This window comes from Rhamphochromis longiceps, linkage group LG4 (genome assembly GCF_057381845.1).
Source record: "Rhamphochromis longiceps isolate RC_006_pf linkage group LG4, R_longiceps_female_GT1.1, whole genome shotgun sequence".
Taxonomy (NCBI): domain Eukaryota; kingdom Metazoa; phylum Chordata; class Actinopteri; order Cichliformes; family Cichlidae; genus Rhamphochromis; species Rhamphochromis longiceps.
In genome coordinates, this window is record NC_140560.1 from 27,577,654 (window position 1) to 27,592,155 (window position 14,502).

The 14,502-nt window shown below is 40.3% G+C and overlaps 1 protein-coding gene across 2 annotated transcripts in view; it reads left to right on the forward strand.

Annotated features, from left to right (window-relative positions):
* Positions 1–9,425, forward strand: part of col5a3a (collagen, type V, alpha 3a) — a 47,086-nt gene extending 37,661 nt beyond the window's left edge. For both annotated transcript variants that reach the window (XM_085404247.1, XM_085404246.1), the window contains 20 exons: positions 533–586; positions 2,163–2,216; positions 2,338–2,391; positions 2,501–2,608; positions 2,715–2,768; positions 2,870–2,923; positions 3,076–3,129; positions 3,247–3,300; positions 3,396–3,503; positions 3,618–3,671; positions 3,794–3,847; positions 3,936–4,043; positions 4,129–4,182; positions 4,613–4,648; positions 5,105–5,158; positions 5,251–5,551; positions 5,770–5,882; positions 6,009–6,077; positions 6,822–7,055; positions 7,288–9,425. In XM_085404247.1, coding sequence (XP_085260373.1) covers positions 533–586; positions 2,163–2,216; positions 2,338–2,391; positions 2,501–2,608; positions 2,715–2,768; positions 2,870–2,923; positions 3,076–3,129; positions 3,247–3,300; positions 3,396–3,503; positions 3,618–3,671; positions 3,794–3,847; positions 3,936–4,043; positions 4,129–4,182; positions 4,613–4,648; positions 5,105–5,158; positions 5,251–5,551; positions 5,770–5,882; positions 6,009–6,077; positions 6,822–7,055; positions 7,288–7,434 — 1,818 coding nt within the window. In that variant the 3' untranslated portion in view covers positions 7,435–9,425. The remainder of the gene's footprint in view (positions 1–532; positions 587–2,162; positions 2,217–2,337; positions 2,392–2,500; positions 2,609–2,714; positions 2,769–2,869; positions 2,924–3,075; positions 3,130–3,246; positions 3,301–3,395; positions 3,504–3,617; positions 3,672–3,793; positions 3,848–3,935; positions 4,044–4,128; positions 4,183–4,612; positions 4,649–5,104; positions 5,159–5,250; positions 5,552–5,769; positions 5,883–6,008; positions 6,078–6,821; positions 7,056–7,287) is intronic.
* Positions 9,426–14,502: the final 5,077 nt, after the last annotated feature.

Here is a 14,502-nt window from a genome sequence, read left to right on the forward strand (position 1 = left end):
TAGTCCCACATAGTCTCTCTCTGGGCAGATTGTCTGTCTTTCTGTTTCAGTGTCTTTGCAACACAAGGTTCCCTCCAAGACTTCAGAGTGATTCAGAGCGCGGCTCAGCATCTACTCAACTGAAACTGAAGCCGAGCACATTTAGGATTAATTGCTTGGCGCTCTCTTGAGCAACACAGAAGAGTCAAATCACATGCTGTCCCTGGTTTGAAGAATATGGTCTTGCACATCACAGGATAGATGTTTCTTATTAATAAGAGAGACTATGAGAGAGGATGTTTGGGGAATTTGAGAACGAATCGGAGCCTGTGTCATACTGAGGATAACTGTCTGACCTGTGTGGATGTCTTCACCGTGTCACTACGATAGCAATCATAGATACTTAGTTCCATTTCATAAACAATTCAACATGGACTTTAATTTAAAAGCACTAGCTAATGCACTACTTACATTCAGTTACATTCAGCTGCATTTCTGTTGTTATTATTATCGTTATAATTTTTAGTTAAACATGTCATTTCTGTCTTCACAGGGGCCTCCAGGACAGCTGGGTCCACGCGGTCCTCAAGGGCCAATTGGGGGAGAGGTAGTTTTTTCATTTTTTAAAATATCTTTTTTAATTACATACCTAGATATAAATACTGCACTATTATACTACATTTATTACAAAGGTAGTTTCAATAAACATAAAGAAAGAGACAACTATACATGTACAAAAAGTTCCATCACTTGCCCATAGTCTTGAAAAATCTCAAAGCACTCATTGTGGAGCATGATCTAAATTCATTTTTATTTCATCTAAACTGATTTTAATGTCAGAGGCATTTTCTCCTGAAAGTTGAAATCTTTTTTGGCTACAAAATTCTCTGATAGATTTTTGTTCAGGACTTAGTCTTAATGTTTATAAAGCTGTTCATATGCATGCAAAACATGGACTGGAAAATGCACAAAGTGAAGAAACAAGTGTTAAATTAGTTAAAACAATAAATGCACCAGCACAGTTTGCTTGATTTAGTAATGCTAATCAGCATAATCAGTATTACCAGATATTCTAATTTGCCTCTCGTGATGAATAGATGTGCATAACTTTTCATAATTACTCTGCCATGATCCTGTAACTTTTCAGATCATTTTCAGAGCTTTGAAAATATTTATTCTTTGTTCTTGATCTGGTCTTTAGGAAAATTAGTCATTAAGATTTCATTAGCATTTTTGTCATTTAATACATTTTAAAAGTAGAAAGTCTGTAAATACTGAAGTAACACACACCTTGTGCAAGCATTAAAATAACAGATACACAGTACTATCAAAAATACCAATGTAATAGCTCGTGCGGTGAAATACAAAGCACAATGCTTTGTATTTTCCAGCCCTTCATCTATACAGTCTCTTTTCAGCACTTCCTTCCACGCTGCCTTTGAAACTTGAATTATTAAATAGAATTAGGATATAATCCCTGGGAGAGAGTTATATTTACTGCTCTATGAATCATTAAGAAGTATTAGACTATTATCCTTGAGAGGCAGTTATATTTACCTCTAGTAATGGCCGTCCCTCTACAGCCTCTCATGCCAGTCAATTATTTAGCAGCAAGTTGCAGAAAGCATATGAGCCACACTTTTGCTTCATCACAGGAAGCTTGGAAATACAGCGGTGCAGAGGTGGTTGGATCCATAAATGGACCGGTACATGGAATAGTGGGAAAGAGTGAAATGGGGGTGAGACAGCATGTGAGGAAAGCAGTTGACAGCAGGAGTTCAGTAGTAGTGCGTGGCTGTATTCAACTCCCAGGCTTGTGCACTCTACCAAAAACATGTTTTTTTCTGGGTTTGTCTCTAGACACAGGGCAAAGTACACTGACATATGTGTGTGCATAATAACATACTTGCACAAACAAACAAACCAAGTGATAGAAAGAGAGGAAATAGAATATCCACCCTCTGTGATTTAGACAATATCCACACAGCAAATCTGACAGTATTTTCTTGTGTTGTGAAAACTCTGTTCCAGTTTCTGCCTTCTGTGGGAAAACTGCTGACAAACAAACACAAAATACTGCAGAATGCTGCAAAAATTGATTTTCAAAAATCAGATGAATATTTGAAACTCACTCTTGTTTTATGATGCTGCAGTTCAAGCTGTTCTCTCTCCTCCTGCCACAGGGCCCACCTGGAATGCCTGGTGGAGTCGGACAGCCTGGACTTGTTGGAGAGAAGGTCAGCGTTTCCCATTAGTAAAGACACGTGTGTGCATATGCACATACAGTAGAATAGTAGTGGTTTGTGTAAACGTGAACTTGTGTGTATAGAGTGTTATCAATTTTTCCCTCACCATCAGGGTGATGATGGAGAAGCTGGAGACCCTGGACCAGCTGGAGAGCCTGGCATTGCTGTGAGTCACATTACCTTTATGCCATCTTCTGGTCTTTTTAAGTTCATTTTATCTTTCCTTAGGCTCCTTAACCTTTCAAGGATTGTCATTACATTTGCTGGTGTCTCAGGGTCCCAAAGGCGATGTCGGAGAAAAGGGGGATTCTGGTCCTCCCGGTGCAGCTGGCCCCCCTGGGCCCAGAGGAACACCAGGAGAAGACGGACCCAAAGGCAACCTTGTTAGTCTCTGCAGATCAGTGACATTTTATTGCTTTCTTGCTATTAGGCCGGCTAGTCCTTTAGTGCCACATATGATGCTTTTTTAACTACTGCTTTTGCCTGTAGGGTCCTATTGGATTCCCTGGAGATGCAGGGCCCCCTGGTGAGCTTGGTGTCAAGGTCAGAGCTAATGTTTCTATTTACTGTCGTATTCTGTTTTTTTTTGTTGTTGTTGTTGATTTTTTTTAGTCTCTATTCTTACATTACATTGATTTGTTCAGGGAGTCGATGGTGCATCAGGACCTAAAGGAGATAGTGGAGATCCCGGCAAAGCAGTAAACAGCAATGTTTCTTTTAACATTCATTTTTTATAAGATTAATTGAAATCTTGTTCATTTGTTGACACAGTGACATTAAGTAAAGGTTGCCAGTTTCTTTCCAACTGATGGGAATTTCTTTTTCTTTTTTTCCCCTCTTATTTCTGCAGGGACCGCCAGGGGCTTCAGGAGAGCCTGGTCCTCCAGGACCACCTGGAAGGAGGGTAATCGTAGTTTACAGTATATATATTGTATATATATTTTTTTGCATGTATAGGTATATGAAGTGTTTATTTGCAGATAATACTCATGCTCATGCCATTCTCTGCTGTTTTTTTCAGGGCCATGTCGGTGCTGCAGGAAAAGAAGGAAAGCAAGGCATGAAGGGAGCTAAGGTAAGCTCAAAAAACAGTGATCTCTCTGAAGAATCCTTTTTTGATCTATTTTGCTATTGATGCCTTGCTCTTGCATCTGTCTCCTGGCTCTGTAGGGGACAAGTGGACCCCCGGGATCAGTGGGGAAGACAGGCCCAGTGGGACCTCAAGGACAGCCAGGAAGGTCTGGTCCAGAAGGGTTTCGAGGCATTCCAGGTCCAGCGGTATGTATATGGATGCAAAATTGTATTTTTATTCAAAGGTGGCATAATATTAGGAAACTGAAATTGACTTTGAATACCATACACATTGATATTTTGTGTGTGTGTTTTTTGCAGGGTGAAACAGGATTAAATGGACCGCTAGGGCAGACTGGACCACCAGGACCAATAGTAGGATTCTTATATGTGGCTAATATTTGAATCGGTTTTCATAAAATAATGAAAACAGAAAAAATTATATTTTGTACACTCTACATTACTGATGTAAATAATACATTTGACTGTGTAAACAGGGGCCACCAGGACTCCCAGGATTAAGAGGAGATCCTGGTAGCAAGGGCGATAAAGTGAGTGTTTAGCTTTCGACAGAGAGGCCGTTTTGCACCAGTCTAAATATAATGACACAGTGATGATGAACCATGTCTCTATTTGCAGGGTCATGGTGGGCTGATTGGTCTAATTGGCCCCCCGGGAGAACCAGGTGAGAAAGGAGACAGAGGCCTGCCAGGAAACCAGGGTGCACAAGGATCCAAAGGAGATGAGGTATATATGGTTGCAGCAAGGAACACCAATACATGCAGAACGTCAGTCTACAAACAAGATATGATAAATCTTTGCTTATATCCAGGGTATGAATGGTCCTCCTGGACCCACTGGCCCACCAGGACCACCTGGACTCGCAGTAAGTGTTACACAGCAGCCCTTAAGACAGTGTCCTCTTTTTCATCTACTGCATGCATGTATAAATAATCGTTTTGAGTGGCCATACATGGTGGATCCTTAGATTTTGCTAAGGCCAAAACATTAGTATTTGCATGAGCATTTGTATGCAGCTATGTCAGTAAATTTTGTCTTGTTTATACTTTTTCGTAAAATAATTTGTACAAATGTAAAACACACCTCAACAAGCTTGAAATGCATAAATAATAAATAATAACTTATTATGACCCAACATAGCAGCTGGCTTGCAGATTATTGTTGCTATTGAGAAGGTGCCTGATTAGTATTTTGCAGTGCTTTCTTGAGTAATTAGATCATTTTCTAATCTTTAATAGCTGCTAAAAATTTATGTATGTTTTTAATACTAACATACTCATCATCTCCTCTCTTAGGGTGCAGCTGGCCAGAAAGGATCTAAGGGAGAAACGGTGAGCTAAGTAATTTCTCTTATTTATACATTGCTCTTCCTGTGTTCACACCTCTGCTTCGTAAGCAGCTGCTGGGAACATATGCTGGGGAAGAGAGAGAAAGTACCTTTGTTGGCTTAAATGTACCATGCTTCATAATCATAATACTCTGCTGTGTTTACGGCATGTCTTTGGAACTAAAAGCCTGCTGTACAGCCATGCTTGCCTTGTGTCTGATTTTTCCATTTTTCCATTTTAATAGGATTTGGCTCTGGTTTGTGTGATGTTATGAAAACTAGTATAGTGTGTCTTGAGAGTGAAGGCTTTGACCACAGCGTGCTGATGCACACAGCTGGATAATCCTTTAAAGCGGCATCCATATCTGGCCGGATAATGTCAGAATTTAGCCTAGAGGCCCTAGAGAGGCTACAGGTGAGACGTGATTGACATAAAGTTTTGTCCCCTTCTATTTCCCAGGGTGTCATTGGTCCCAGAGGAGATCCGGGTCCTGCTGGTCCCCCAGGACCTCCAGTGAGTACCTGCAATAATACACTTTGTGACCTCAGTTCTGGTTTTATCCTCTTTCTTTTTATTTGACCCCTTTTTGACTCTGCTTCCCTTAGGGACTGCCTGCAACAATCATTGAGCCCCTTCCTATCATGGAAGGCAGGCGGAAGAGAAGAAGGCACTCGGAACGGACAAGAAGAGCAGCCCCACCTAGGGATGACAATATAGAATTGGACATGGAGGAGCCCCTCCAAGGAGACCAGCCTCTGGAGGAAGTTGAAGGAATGGAAGAAGTGTTTGCCACGCTGTCTTCTATGAAAAACGAAGTGGAGCTCATGAGACGGCCTCTTGGATCCTTTGAGAGCCCTGCTCGGACATGCAAAGAGCTCATGATGGTTCAACCGAAATACAAAGATGGTTAGCAAGAAATATGCTTAGTAATTAATGCTTCTTTCACCACTTGCTGCCAACAAATATTTAATCAGAAATCTACTTCAAAGAAAAGTGATGTGCATCTTCTTTAACCCTCACCCTTTTAAGTCAAGAGGCTGCTCACCATTTTGTTACCTTAGTTGTTTTCATTATATCAGCATTTGGTGTAATTGATTGATGCCATTATTCTGTGGGTTTTGCAGGTGACTACTGGATAGATCCTAACCAGGGGTGTAACAGAGACTCCATCAAGGTGTTCTGTAATTTCACTGCTGATGGACAGACCTGTCTCTTCCCTGACAAAAAGGCGGAGATGGTGAGTCTCCAGTCTCTTGATAGAAGTCTTTGAAATGCACAAATCAGACAACAAATTGCTCACTATATCCCTCGATCCTTATAATTTTGCACTACAAACAGTACTTGTGTTCTTCTTTGTATCTAGGTGAAATTAGCAGCATGGAACAAAGAGAAACCAGGAAGCTGGTACAGCCAATTCAGGAGAGGCAAGCAGGTACAACAAAAATAAACATATTATTAAACCTAACCAACCCCACCTCCTAGCATTAATCTCAAGTAGTTCCAAACGCCTGGCAGTTCTTTTCAGGTAAACTACTTATCCGAGCTGCTGTTGGGTAATTTACCTGAGTGATACTAATGTTTAGGATTATGTTCATGTGATTCTGTAGATGTACGTTTGTGTGTCCATCCAAGTGCACCTGGTTGCAAACATATTTTTGTGCTTCTCTGTAAATCTCTTTACTGTGTAATTTTATAATAATTTAGTAGATCACATGCAATGACATAGCTAATATGATATTGCCAGCCTTTGATTTCAGCAGTCAGAATGACTCACACAGTCACTGGCAGCTGTGTCTCATTGACTAGTATTCATGGTCTCTCATGTGCACCTATTTAGAGGTCTCATAACCCTCTCAGATAATCACAGCAATGACCTGTTGTAATTCACTGACTCATTCACACCAGGTCATTGGAATAGATTATTTTTTTCCTTCCCTTAATTCCATTGCTTTCTAATTTTCCTTCACTGTCATTTTCATCCTTGCACATGTAAATGCCTTCATTATAATTTGAAACTATTTAATAACAAGTTATTTTTTCCTAATCTCAGTGAGGTGCAGCCTTATTGTTGGGGTGAAAGTGGAGGGTTCCGTGTACTCTGTGAGATTTGAGTGATGTTTTGAACATTTTTTTTGCTTAGCTTGAACACTAATACCTGTGTATCTGTGGCATTCAGTTCTCCTACAATGACAGAGATGGGAACCCTGTTCATGTAGTTCAGCTGACCTTCCTGAAACTACTAAGTGCCACGGCCAAGCAGTCCTTCACTTATAACTGCCAGAACTCAGCAGGCTGGTTTGACAGCACTTCCCTCTCCTACCAGCATGCCCTCCGCTTCCGGGGGAGCAACGATGAGGAGCTGACACAAGCCAAAAGCCCTTTCATCAATGCAGTGCATGATGGATGCCAGGTCAGTACAGTGACAGTGCCAGGGAAAGGGACTAGCTGCACAAATGGGAATTAACCTTAATGAAGCTAATGTGTTTGTCAATTGTGTTGCTGTTGTCGGCTAGTGTTTGATTCAGTACATGGGTGACTACCAAATCAGTGACTTGAATTAGGATTAAGAGGAAAGTGGAGAGAGGTAGTAGTCGATTTAAACCGAGCAAATTCCATTAATTGCTTTCATTCTTCTCTTTCAGCTTCGCAAAGGTCAGGAAAAGACTGTCTTAGAGATTGACTCCCCCTCAGCAGAATTACTTCCTATTATAGATGTTGCTCCGGCAGACTTTGGCGGCAGCAACCAGAAGTTTGGATTCCAAGTTGGAAAAGTATGCTTCAATGGTTAACGCTTTGGCAACGACAAACCCATACAAAGGCCTGCGCAGCAAGTTTTCAGCAAGAGAAACTAGGCTTTAACTGCTGCCCCAAACAATATTTATTATGTTATGATCCTGTATGTGGTGGGTTTTATTTAAGACTCTTCAACAGCCAATGACATGGTTTCTATGGCTTTCCAGCAGCGGGAATAATAGTAAGAAAGAAGATATGCAACAATGAGAACAAAGCACGTTTACCAAAGGGAATTATTTCAGTTAAATATATTTAATTTGTTCTTGTGTCTTTGTTTTTTTCCTCATTGTTTCACTATGCTGTAAATGATCCTCTTGAATTTCAAGGACTATGCCACTTGACCATGACCACTTTCACAAACAAGATGGATCTCTCCAATCACACAAAGGAATAGTCTGTATTTTACTGGTAATGGTCACTTGAGTGGTGCTTCGTATCTCATGTTTAACAAAGACTGAGACTGAAAAAAGTCAGAGATGTTGCCACTCTTGCATGCTTGGATTTTACTCTAAAGCCAATTGCATAGCAGTTGTGAACTAGCCTTGCATATTAATTACACAGAAGCACTATAATTAATTTCTTGTGTGCTGGAATGATAAATTATCCTTTTTACCCTTCAACTGCAGTTTGCTCAGTGAATTGCCTTGATTTGTATTCATTTGGTGTAGCTAGTTATTGAACTCGACACTTACTTGAACAAATAAGGTTGTTTCCTTGATTGGACTGCTTTTTGAGCCCATGTTTCTACAGACCAGAGTAGTGTGTAAGTCATCGTAATATTGTCCCTACTGTGGTATACTGTATACTTGCTGTGGCATACCTCAATACCTGGATTGAGGTAAGGCACAAATTGAGAATATGCTGTTTAAATGCTCTCTAGTCTGAACTGCAGTCCTTCAAACCACAAGACATTTCAAGCTTCTCTTAAAGGCTTTTAGAATTGCTGACACAACCTGTTTTCATTTTTCTGCCCTGCTCAGAGGTTTTTGTTTCTCTGTATTGTTCATATCTTGCTATCTGAACAAAGTGCATTGCTGTTCACTTGGAACAATTTGCTCTTCAGTGGTGCTAAATACGATTTTGTTATTTTTGTGTCACTATGTTGTTTGTTTGTATCTTTGGGCAGGATTATAGGACTAGAGAGTGAGAGGGTTACTGCTCTTTCAGCAGCATGAACCATCCTCAGAGGATGGGGACTAGTCTCCTGTTTTTTGCACATCTTCTGGCCAATTTCACAGGGCCTGTAAGAGGAGGTTAGGAACAATTCAGAACACTTAGGCTTTAAATGGAAAAACCAGCTTTAAACCAAATTTATATTTTGCTATTACAGTTAGATAGCAGCTTAATAGCCCCTAAAGTAGAAATTATAACATCAAAACTGGAGTTAATAATGTTGCAGAAGTAGATCCATCATACATTTTCCGTGGAGATTTTTTTTTTCAAAATCCTTTTTATTGTAGAGCTATGCATCAGAGATTGTCACGTCTCAGTAAAATTACCATGGGTGCACTTGTAGTGTCACAAGTGTAATTCCATTATTCACTGTCTGTGGAGCAGCTCTGGGATTTCGCTTTAGATAATGTTATTACTACAGTCTGTCTCTGTACGTTGGCTTAAACAGTCTTCTTTGAATTAACAAATGGAGCTGTGAAATATTACAGAAGTTAGATTTCTGTGCAAGTTTTATTAGTTTTTCCTTTAGCAAGTTACATTTTTTTAATCCTCCAAATACCTCCTGTAACATAATTAGTTGACTAATTGTATCTAGCATGTTTAATTTGCTCTGTTTTTTTTCCCTAACATTTATACAGTGCCATCATTAACGCCTCTCCTCCTGTCCCATCATGCACTGCCCCTCCTATGTATAGTGTTTGTTGTACTAATTTTATATACTGTACAGAACTTTATGAGCAATAGCCTGTTGTGTGAATGAAAAACGAATGCATTTGTCAAACGTTGGTGTCCAAATAAAAACAAACAAAAATAATTCAGATTTTTTTTTATTTGTTTGTTTATTTAGTTTTGTTTTCCTCTCCCAACCTGGCAAGCAGGTTAGAACAACGGCCATGATTACATGTCACTGTCTGCAATGACTGGTCAAAGTTTAATACATAAGACATGCTCTTCAATACAAACTAGTTCTGCAACATTCGCCTAACAAGCATTCAGTCAGAATCCTCACAGAGAAGATGCAATCTACTCTGATGTGTTCTCCAGTTCATTTATTTCAATTAGCGCTCTTTTGGTTCTCAAGAGGGAAGGTGGAGATCAGACAGAAAGGGAATGATGAAACAGTGGATAGCAGGAATAAGAGACGGGGTCAGTAAAGAAATAGACGATAAGCTGTGGAAATGTAATCATTTCTGTTAGAAAAGGGAGAGCTGTGAAAATGACTATTTATGTGAAATAGACTCAAATGATTAGTAAATTCTCACAGAATCATTCCAATACACAGCACTCACATATACACACACTCTAAAGCCCATTCTGTTGCTCACATTAGAGTACAAGTTTCTCATCCCCTTTGGGACCATTGTTCAAGGTTAGCATCAATGGCAGAATAAAGGTTACCATGTTTTTCTCCTTTCTGCTCTCTTCCACTCAATTGAATTTTAACCACATTAAGCTCTTGACCACGAAAGGTCATCTGTTGCCACTATCTCAGAATAATGATCAAGCAGAAGGGCAATGTGACTGTCAATATGGTATTTCCACAGTACTGTGCCCTTTTCTTTTGTCCACATTCCATCTTAGGGCCCACCACTCCTGTGACATTGTTTCCAAAATTTTGTTTCTGCTGTGTGCTAAGCCTTTGTTAGTGCTGTGCACAAATACCATCTCTGCTGATAGATGATAATGTTTCTGACATGCTGATATAGCCAAATAAATCCTCATAATTGCGATGTCAAATATGACAATCATTTGGAAACCACTGTGGTGTGTTTTTTACCATCACACACAGATGCACAGAGCATTGAGAGGAGCTCTTCATCCGACTGATCTGGGAGCTCAGCTCTGTGAAAGCCTGTGAGAATACCATGGAATTGCTCTTTCGTGTCAGGAAAATGGCATTTTAAGCATGCAGATATGAACATACCCAATACAAAGAGTGGTGCTTAAAACTGTGGATGGGAAAACAACGTACCATGAAATACGGATTTACTATTTCTTTTCAGACGTGTTTCATATTACCAATATCAAATTTAAAAAAAATACAATGCAAGATATAATGTTGAAAAGAAAGGTAAAACTGTATGTAAGCAATTGTTTTCTACAATTATAATTCTGCATAAGATTAGCAAACAAAAAAAACTAAAACAAAAACGAATTTATCTTTTTTTTTTTTTTCTCATATTGCTGACCATTGTTATACTGCTAAATGTTATACTGCTAAAGGCGCAATTTCCACAAGATGGTACAGTGGTGTTTTGTTTTTTAATTACGTTTGCACTCTAATGAAAAACCCTTATCCGTGTGATGCACAAAATATCACCTTGTAAGCTTTGGTCTTGGCTAGCTTTGCATTGCATCTACTCCATGAACAATCTGATAAGACCTATGAATGGTTGGAGCTGGTACAAATGAGTTGACCCAGGTTTACATTTGTAACGCAGCTGCAAAATTCTTACATACCACATACTGGGAAAAAGAACATGATGGCATCTCCTGAACTATCCTTTTTGTCTCTGTTCTCTCTTATCTCGCTCCCTGTGGCTGCTACTCTCTTGCGCAGTGTCTCATTATTCTGGAGCTGAAAATGTTAGATATTTTTCTATTGTTTGTTGTCGGACTGTCTGGTCGTCCCGCTTTCTCCCTCTAGTTTTCCCTTCCCTCAGCTCCTCTCCTGTGACATTGATTCTAACTAAGCTGAACGTGTCACAAAGTCACAGTGAGAAATGAACAAATTAAACAGATGTTACGATTAATTAGAGAGAGTCAGTGGAAACATTTACATTTCTGGGAGAACGGGGACATATCCTTGGTCTCAATGCGTCCAGCCAAATGCGGATGTTGTGTCACAGTAGATAACAGCAGACATTATTTTCCAACTCACTGATGTGTGTGCACGTGTGCATGCTGCTCTCAGTTTAGCATCTTGTACTGTACATTTGGTGGGGAATAACTTGGATCATTTCAAGCACGAGCATGGTCCTTCATGCATAGGCTTGGATGTGTGTGTCTGTGTGGGCATGTAAAAATCATGAGCATTTGCCGCTGAGCAGGGGTTCTCTTATTAGCGTGCATGCAGGCACCTCGCCTGCCAGGTCCCATCCACAGCTCCTTTATCTCATGAAGGGTTGGGGGAATCATTTCCACGGATGCCTTTTCCGTCAAGCGCTTATCAACAAAGCTAACATTAGTAAAGCAGTTTGAAAAAATGACTTGAAGGCGAGGGAGGGAAACAGAAATCCCTGGGCGAGTGGACAAACAGCTCAGTGATGATTCGGAAGCCCAAGGCCCTGTGTGTCTGAGAGTGTCAGATGATTATCTGGCAGACAGAGAGCCCAGATTTAAACACACAGCTTGAGAACACCCCCGCCACCTCCAGCACACACATCCTATTCGTAATTTTCCGTCTGCTGCAACTCTCAGCACCACCACGGCTAAATCCGCAAGCACTGCTACCGCCATGCCAGCCTCACTTAAGTTAACTTAGTCCTAAGTAAAAGGAAGACAACTTTTTTTGCTGGTCTTTCCTGACAGCCAAAGTAATCAGTGTGTCTTACTTACCAGATTGGGTGAAAGACAGAATGAGAGGTAGAGCAATGCAGAAAATCAGAAAGATGGGAGAAAAAGAGAGTGGTAGTCATTCACTAGACAGGCAAGAGTTGGATGAATTACTCAGAGCAATTTGAACATGAACAGATGTTCATAAATTCAAGGCAGACAGTGTTAATGAACAAACTTAGCCCTGATCAGAAAGACATGAGGAATAATCAGAGGGGGCTTGTATTCAGCTATGTTTCACATGCATGTGTGCTTCTGACTTGTTAGTGAGCAAGAGTAAGTGAGAGAGTGGTAGCAGCATTACCCCATCGCTCAATACAAAATGATTTTTTGCCATAACTCAGACAAGGCTGTGAGCAAAAGAGCGAAAAGGAAAGACAGAGACCGAATGATTCAGCTCTGAGAACACATTGGCTCAGACTTCAGTTGAAAAGCGAGGGAAACAAATTGTTTCCATTCACCTCAGTGAGTCCTGTCTCCTGTCTGTGGACCTGAATGCAAAGAAATCCTCCACCTCTTACTCAGTCACACCCCTTCCATCTTTCCCCCTCCTTTCCCTCTGTCTTCACTTCACTCACTGAGTGATCAATGCATCAGTAGTGGCACTAACAAGGTTGTTATTCTATCAGAGAGAATCAGAAGTGGCAGCATTTCATGGGCACCTGGACACTTTTCATAAATCTTGCAAAGCAGAAGTGAACTGCAAAGACAAAATACTCTGCTTGAAGTGTGCGGGTGCTAAACGCCATTCAATGGTAGGAAATAACATTTTCCCTGTTGGTTGTATAAACCTGCCAGTGGAATGTAATCTATATATTTATACCAGCTTATATTTATACTACCTAAATGGATAAGTCCAAGTAATCAATACTCTTTCTAGAAAGATAAACTGCATCATTTGCTCCTGGCTTGACAGCGCAACTGACAGCATTTGAATTATGCTTTCATGTGTTTAACAGTAATGAGTACAATTGGGCCTGACTTTGTCGCTCTTTAATAATTTAGAACTAACTGGAGACATGAAGCAATATTCTCAGACTACAATTGGGAATTAGTCTTCTTCCAGGCACTGTTTTTTTTACCCGTCTGTCTTACTCACTTACTCTGATTCCCTCTTTTCGCTACATAATCGAACACTAACGCTTAAAAGCCCCATGCTGTCTTTACTGTGCATACGAATGGAGTGTGTTGTTGGCTTTGGTTGCTACAGTGGGAATTCTTTGGTGCAAAAGCATCCAGGAAAAGTTGATAATGAATAGCATTTCTTTTTTTGGTGACAGAATCAGTGTCTGTTATAAATTACACTTTGCAATCTAAAGAAATCCATGAAGAATTCCAGCTTTTCGACAAAGTCTTCTGTAAATTCAACCCCTCAAACATTAGGTTATTTTTTATTTCATTACACATAGATAAAGGTTCCTGTCTTTGTTACTGATAAGTCCTGACCTGTTTCTCTGGGATATAGCTGACAAAGACATAGCAAACAGGCCAATGTTCAAATAAAAAACTCATGCTGGTGTTTCGCTTTCTTTCACTTTTTCTCGTATGAATGGAGCACAGACAGAGGTCTTTAGTTAAACCCCCAGCTCTCTATTCATTTCCTCCAGGGCACACCAAACAGAGGTTTCTAGTTACAGTAAGTCTCAAATGTCTGCTTGTTTCAGCATCTGATGAAAATGCAATGATGTTTTGATTGAATTCATTGCCTCCTGAATAAACCTACTCTTCTAATGCACAATGCTTCAATTTGAATTCTAATGAAGATCCAGGCTTCATTTATGCTCTGCGTACGGTATATCTTCTTTTTTATGTGCAAGTACAAGTATTACAGTCATGATGTAGACTGAATGTATCCTTGTGATATAGAGACTTTTGATGTGTTTCTTTGCTGCTGCAGTACTAATGAGAGACTAGGGGTTTCAGGGTTTCAGGTGCTGGTGCGCTGAGAGAGGAGGTGAGTGACAGGGCTCATGAATAGTGATGGCCGACAGCTGCTCATTAACCAAGAGACTGTCTGTCAGCCAGCAGACTGGAAAAGCAGCCCTTCCTCTATGTTTACACACACATTTGCACATAAACACACCAATATGAAAATACACACACATATGTGCAATCCTATGGGGATTTGGTGAACAACATGAGCACCACACAGACATCCACACAGTTCATATCCCCTTCATCTGGATCCCTTGTGCCTGCTGTCGAGTGGAGGCCAATCATGCCTTTCCCTCTGACAGCATGAGCACCGTGTGCTATTACCTGTATGCACCTACCACTCCCACTGGGGCAAGACCCTTGCTGAATATGGAAAAACCTTCTAGATGTAAATTCTGAAT